Here is a 7,723-nt window from a genome sequence, read left to right as displayed (position 1 = left end):
CTCATAATGGTAAGAAGCAACTCAAAACCTTAACGACTAATCATTAAGGTTAACAACTAACTATAATATTCTTCTCTTTTTATACCGTCATCATATCAACATCATATCCTTTGTATCGACATGTTTATGTAACGGATGTCGACACCATCCCTTTTCCTCCTCTCCTCCTCTTTTATATGTTGTAGTTAAATCTCCCCGCTCAAGCTCATGGCAATGGCTGTCTTCATAAAGGCCAAGAGGGTCTCCGGCCCTCTCGACCACAGGGTCAGGGCTCGGCTCCTCGACAGCCTCCAGCACACGCACGGCAGCGAGCACGACGCCCAATGCCGACCCTTCCTGCCTCTGCCTCCTTCCACGGCCTTCATCGACCTCGAGAACCTAGTCCATCCTCCAGGCCAGCCGCCATCAGCTGCATTGCTGCGCCATCAGAATCCGACGACGACGACGAAGACAGCATACTGATATCTCTGGCAATGCAGTGGCAAGCTTACAAGGCCTTGTGTTCTTCATCAAAAGGCTTGATTTTCAGTCCGAGGGTCCTCGAGGCCGCGGAAACGTTCAGATGAGATGATGCGCTAATGCGAGGCTTACGAGCGCACGAGTGGTACAACGTCCGGGCTCTGCAAAGCAAGTGGGGAGCATGGCGGCCAGGCTGATCGCAGGCAATACGAGTAGCGTCGAACGGTTTGTGCGTCAGCGGACAAGAAACGTTGCGATACCCGTCTACATTGTGGATTGGATTTCGCCGCGCAGTTTGAGGTGTGCGAGGCGCAACGGCGGGTACGAGAATGGTGGCGTGCTGCCGAGGGGTGATGGCGGCACGGACGAGAAGGGGAGATGAAGGCAGATGGTGAGGTGTGATGCTGAGGCAGCGGAAGTCGTCGATTGAGGACGGAAGGTTCTTGAGCGTGCCGCCCGGAGGGAGGAGGGATACATGCTGGCCAAGTAGTTCGGCCCTCTATCGACGCACCGTTACTGTTTGACGTCCTTCCGCTGGAGCTGCTGCGCGCTAGTCGGCAAAGTGAGCCTTCAGGCTGAGGTGCCGAGCGTTACGAGTAGCCGTCGAACTGGTTTGTGCCGTCAGCGGACAAGAAACGTCTGCGATACCCGACTTACATTGTGGACTTGCGATTTCGCCCGCGCAGTTTGAGGTGGTGCGAGCGCAACGGCGGGTACGAGGAAACTGGTGGCGATGCTGCCGAGGGTAGATGGCGGCGACGGGAGAAGGGGAGATGAAGCAGATGGTGAGGTGCTGATGCTGAGGCAGCGGAAGCGTCGTTGAGGACCGGAAGGTTTGAGCGTGCCGCCCTGGAGGGAGGAGCGGATACATGTGGCCAAGTGTTCGGCCCTTATCGAACGCACACGTTAGCTGCTTTGACGTCCTCCGCTGGAGCTGCCTGCGGCGCTGTCGGCAAAGTGAGCCTTCAGGCTGAGGTGCCGAGCGTTAGCCGTGGGGTTTGACGATGTGATTCCGAGGTGGGGGTTTGCTGTGGCCCCGGGAACTCGGACCTGAACATGATGAGCTCTGTTTTTTTTTTTTCCTCCCCCATCCCAATTGATCTCTTTGGTGAGGGCGTATTTTAGGGTTCACTTTGGTGAGGTGTAAGTATGAATAGGTTGTGATTTCAATATAACTGTTTCATTAGTGTGTATGGAGTTCAGTTCATCTCCTGCAACATAGAGGCCTTTTCGAAGCAGAACAGATTTCAACTTGATCAGAGAACTAAACATAAGCAGCAAACATTTACACTTCCCAAACCATCAGGAGTATCACCTCCGGGTTTGATTGGTCTCAAGAGGGTTCAACAAACAAACAATCCTTTACAAACCTACAACATCAGGAGCTCACATATTTGCACTGACGTGTATCTCAGCAAAGGCACTGAAATATCCCCTACAGTAAATTCATTCATTAGAAGTGAATCTGCCTGCATTGAGAAACGTTGGCTTCCAAAGGGCAGTACGGGCATTTAAAAGGCCGGCTGCTGCTCTTCGACAACTTCACAATGGACTGCTTCGAAATCACATGCCCACAGGGCATCAGCATCGGTGGATTCTCCTCGCTCCCTTGCTCTCTTAAAACCGGGCACACAAAGATTGAATGGAACTGAAACTCTCTCCCAAGATCTACAGGCACTGGAAGTTGCTTCATGGTCTGCCACTCTTGCTTCTTAGTAGCAGCCATCACAGTCGCAAGCTTCAGCAATGTCGGCAATCCTTGAACTCCAGCAGTTATCGCCACGGTCAGAGGACTCTCATTAGACTGGCCTAAAAGACTGCAGAATTGCTGGGTAAGTTCTTCAGTTATCTTGTTCCGGTAAGTTGATGTCTGTGATATGGATTCATCATTAGCATAAGGTGACTGGTCGAGCCGACCCGCCCATAATAGACAACCCATGAGCTTTTGGATCTCATCTTCGTGTACAGAAGCAAAGGGTGCTAAGTATTTCCTCGCATAAGTCAGAGCCTCGTTCTTGCTTCCATTCCTTAGTATCTCAACAAACTGCAGCTGGTGAAGCTTTAGTTCGAGGGTTGATTCATTTTGTAATAGTCGCTCGCTATTCGTAGCAGCCCAACTCAGAGCAGCTTCAAGATTTCCAGTTTTCATAGCGTTAAGAATTCTGTACATATCAAGGAATGATGACTTCAAGGCAGCGACAGCTTCAGCGGCTGATGGATCTGCAGCATCATTTACCAAGCAGTCTCCAAGATCAAAAAGGCCTTGCCTGTAAAAGTGAGTTGCTATGATCTGATTTAATGTAGAAATGTCAAAATCGACATGTCGATATGCCTTTGATATGTCTGGATTGAAATACTTTTCGAGCAATTTACTGTACTTGCTAAGCCCAATGTGGAGCTCCTTCTGAGATGCTTCAAGCTGTTGCATGGGAGCAATCTCATTCAGTTTACTCCTCAGCTCACTGAACAGCACTTTCTGATCGGTGGAATCAGCATCATCATCAATTGACTGCATTTTACGCACTACAGATTCAATCTCTTGAATAACCTTGTCAACAACATCTTGGGTCGTAGTAGATGACAGCTTTTGCTTCTTGGCAACTCTGTCAAATGCATCTTTTATTGTATTTAGATCCATTTCCTTCTAATTTTTATAAGACTTAGCCAAGTGTAAAACAACCTGCACAAGTGGGCAAGGGATCACTACAAGATGATGACTCAAGTACAACTAGTTACAATCTACCAAGGGAAAGCAGAGATCCTCAAGAATGCCCCTTAATTAAATTGTAGTTGCTGAAAATTTACAAATTCATTGGTTCAGAAAACTATCATTGCCAGAAGCGTGGAAAATTAGTGACCCCAAAAAAGGTCCCCAGTTTGAATTTGGAATTGCTTATGGAAAATTCTCAAGATATAATATCTCTTGAGAAAAACAACGCAGAGCTAGGAGGTTTGAATGAAGACAAGTCACTGGGGCATACGAGGACTAGAATCTCCTAAATCTAGACTTACTGAATACTCTGCTTTTCCTAAGGAACTATGAAAAAAGGTTATTACAGTTCTAAGTACATTATATAATAATTGCAGACCAATTCGGAAAAAAGGACAAAACATTAATTCTAAAAAAAACTATATGGATTAAGAAAGATGTCTGAAACTAGGACCACTGTGAATCAAACATAAGGGAGTTTACACATAAAATAAGAAAAACAGGTGATCACAGGAGGATGTAGCAGAAAATGTGACAGCACAATCTAATAAAATCAAGAAAATGCATACAGCATAACAACTGATCCCGGGGGATGCGATATAAATAACAACTAGACCAAAGCATTTTTTTTTCTCTTTAGATGCCTAAGCCTGTCCCATCAACATGGAATCCTCACAAGGAAAATCATATATAAAGGGCATTGAGATCTCGCAGTACCTATTTTAGTTGTCAGCATCAATGGATAAAGCCTTACAAATAAATATGGAATAGGTTATATGGGCAACCCCAAAAAACAGTATAGTAAACAGGCAAGATATTACAAAATTTCACAATCGGCTGTCTCTTTGACATCATAGTGATTTGTTGATTAGGTAAGATCACGAGTTAATTGTGAAGAGTAGTGCCTAAGGTTTCATTAAGATTTTGTCAGGAAAGAAAAAAAGATGGAGAAAGGCTTCAAAACTTTCGTCAGCTTTATATGGGACAAGGCTTCACAACATCCCGTCAGCTTTATAAGGGACAAAGCTACACCCTCAGAGTTACATTTTTTGTTTCATACCACAGAAGCATTTTCACATGCATAGTCATCTTCACAAAAGTATCAAAAATCTTTATTTAGTTAACCAAAAAGTAATAATGCATATTTGTGACTCTAGGCCACACCATCAATGCTTGTAAATTACACCTTACTAGCTCAAGCTCATAACATGGTAAAAGCTGAGACCAGTCAGTTCTTGAAAGGCTTCACTCATAGCATACCAGGTAGCGCTTCATGTTAGGTAAAGAAAGATCAAAATAACTAAAGATTTCACATACTTAAATCCAAAATAATCCTAGGCAATATCTTAAGCACCGAAAATCGATAAAACTTGAAATCGTCTCTGCTGGCAGTAAAATACAATTGTCAGACAGCCTGCCAATATCAAACATAGAAAACAATGCCACCATCTCTACTAACATCATACTAATAAGTTTATTAGGTTTTACTAGCTGAAACTTATAAAATGGTACAAGCTTGGGCCACTACAAAGTATATGATGCTTTAGGAAGAGCCTACTTGGTAACAGATAACAATTCCTCAAAGTCTATACAACAAGTAAAAGAAAGACCACAAATAAGTAGGAAATTTTCACATGCTTAAAGCCAAAATAATCCTACAGATCCTTATAGAAGCCAAAACCAATTCAATCTTTAAAAATGATCTGAATGAAAGTGGGATACAATTGATCTCAAATATTCCAAAGGAAAACTTAAAAACGACCGTATTGGAAGATCTCTACCTTCTTCCATTATCATTACTGAGGTAAGCATAAACCTAGCCTCAAAATCCCAAAGACCTTCTGAAAACGTCAGCCAACTTACACTTGATGTCCTAATGGAGATAACTAAATCCAAGCATAAGAAATTTTCCATATCACAATTCATCAAATACAATAATTTCCTGAGGTTATCCAATCTAGGGCAAAAATGTCCAGTCAAAAACTCAACATGTATTACCAAATGTAATCCGCCACAAAGGTCCTTTGTTTCTTAAACATTAAATGATTAACTTCACAGACTCTTTTTAAGGAAATTCAAAACAAACGGAGCTCCAAGTTCTTAACTAGGAGATCCCATGCCAAACCAAGTAATATCAACAGAACATCACACTCTAAAGGATTTATCACAAACAGGCTGAAGTTTCTTTATGTCTTTAACAAGGGAAGCATCAGTTGCACCTGTTCTAATATCTGGACACTTGATTAGAATATCAGAGACACTGATAACCGATTCTCCTTCATCTCAAAAGTTAGCTAGCATATACCAATAAGAAAACTTTGCCTCAAAATAGCAAACATGATAGAATTGGCATGCCAATCTCTTGTGAATCTTTGTCTCATCTCACAAGTTACATTTGATAACTCAATATAGTGAATGTGGTAGCACATCTGAGCAAAATTTTTTTTTTTTTTGCCACTTAGATTGGTACAAAGAATTTCATACTATTTCGTATAGAAACATAAACTCTCTGTTTTAGGATAACAATTTATACCAAGCTAAGATAATCCTTGCACTCCCCCCCAAATTTTCCCTCAGGCCATGTGTGAAGACCTCCTGCTTTGAACTTGTCTTGGAAGACAAAACAAATGGAGGTAAAATAAACGGATTTTAAATTTGGAAACAATAAGGTTTAAACCCAGGACACCTTAAACTTGGTTCTCAAGCAAATCAAAACCTTCTTGATTGGTCATCATGATTCTCTTTAGAAGAGATATCATAAACTCCTTAATAAAGCTGTCCCATTTTAAAATAATAATAGACATATTAGGCATGATCACACAAAAGAAAATCTACCATATGAATTAATATGTACATCTTGCTAATTTACTCTTTAAAAAGATTAAATTCGAGCCACAGGCTTGCTAATTTAATAAAATACGGCCATACTTTAGATACACCGGAATCTAGATTTTAGGTTCTCATCTTGAATTCTAAACTAGCATCTACCTTGAACCATTTCATCTCTCACGTGTATCTGCTCATGTTGCCTTCTCGGATCTTCAAACTACAGACACGCTGCCGATCAAAAGTTCTCAAGAGCCGATTTCTTGAACTACTCTTCAATGGTAAACAAAATCCAACCCCCCCAAAACCCTACCGTAAGATTAATCAACAGACCCTAACGAATTTAACCAAGCCCTCTGATACGCTACAATCCAGACAAGATTCTTGGGATTTCGACGGCAGTATTTTCAAGAAACAAAGAGCGTAATCACATGGAAATTGACTAGGTTTTTGAATCGCGCGGACCTAATCCAGACCGAAATCGATAGAGCTTCATGATCCCATCGCAATTTCACAAGCAATCAAGGGAGGAAAAGGGAGGAGCTCACCTCGCTCGGCGTCGATTTTCAATGGCGATCGTCGCCGAAACCCTAAGAAGATTAGGGCTTGGGAGTTTGGGGCGAAGGGCGAGCTTCCAGCCTCTGGGACCGCTTTTGGGAATGAGTAGATCTGAGATCTCTATCACCTGTAAAATTTATAGAATTTGGGAAATGAAATGAAATGAAAAAAATTTGTACGGAGGGCTCCCATGGAAATGAGAAAAATGTAAGGCGGCTCGGATCGCTCGGATTAGCGGTCCGGGTAGACCCGACAAGGTACATATCATGTCAAGAAAAATTTATGTCTGAACTCATGATTCACTATTCATATTATAGTAAATGTTACAATAACATGTATTGGACATTGTATTTTTTGAAAAAATATTTCTGTAGCACACGAGAACACTACAGCGGAAGCGGGATACTATAGCAAGTCAAAATTTTAAAAAACACCGTAGTTGTTAAACTCGGGATTACTGTAGCATGAGAAAAAGTACATCGTTTTTATTAATTTGCATATACATCGTTTTTATTAATTTGCACTTTCATTATTTCGGAATGACATTTGTTGTTTGCAATGATTTTTTATATCCTGTTTGTACTTTATGACTGTGAGACAGTATGACCGTAGCTTTTCTATGAGTGGTGATAGGGGCACACCATAAACCACATCACCAACCACACTCTCCTCTCTCATTTGCTACAGTACACGGGGTCCCACATGGGATTTTAAAATTTTAAAATCCCATGTGGGACCCCGTGTACTGTAGCAAATGAGAGAGGAGAGTGTAGTTGGTGGTGTGGTTTGGGGTGTGCCCCTAGCATTTCTTCTTTTCTATAGGCTAAACTACCAAATCGGTATTTTTAGCGGAATATTTTTCAATATGGTATTTTTCTTTCACTTATGATATTATGATAATATTAACATCAAAATTAATATCAATCCATGTAATTTTTTCAATACTAAATATATCAATTTGATCGTTTTTCCTATATAAAATAACACCAAATTGACATTGTTGATATTAAAATCATAATATCGCAAGCGAAAAAAAAATACCATATTGAAAATATGATTCTATTTAAAAATGTCAACATGATAATTTACCCCTTTTTTATATGATATCATATAAAAAGATGTCTATAGATTTATTTCCCATAACAATTGGTTATAACTCTATTGCATTTA

General features: G+C 41.2%; 1 protein-coding gene across 1 annotated transcript; it reads right to left on the bottom strand.

Moving 5' to 3' along the window:
- Window positions 1,712-6,761, bottom strand: LOC109823851 (protein RMD5 homolog A-like). The gene is made up of 2 exons (XM_020390265.1): window positions 6,544-6,761; window positions 1,712-3,139 (listed from the first exon to the last, which is right to left on the bottom strand). The coding sequence occupies exon 2, from the start codon at window positions 3,095-3,097 to the stop codon at window positions 1,913-1,915; it is 1,185 nt and encodes a 394-aa protein (XP_020245854.1). The 5' UTR covers window positions 3,098-3,139; window positions 6,544-6,761; the 3' UTR covers window positions 1,712-1,912.

Source organism: Asparagus officinalis, chromosome 9 (assembly GCF_001876935.1).
Source record: "Asparagus officinalis chromosome 9, Aspof.V1, whole genome shotgun sequence".
NCBI lineage: Eukaryota > Viridiplantae > Streptophyta > Magnoliopsida > Asparagales > Asparagaceae > Asparagus > Asparagus officinalis.
The sequence above is the reverse complement of the archived record's forward strand: the minus strand, read 5'-3'. Positions and strand labels throughout refer to the sequence as shown.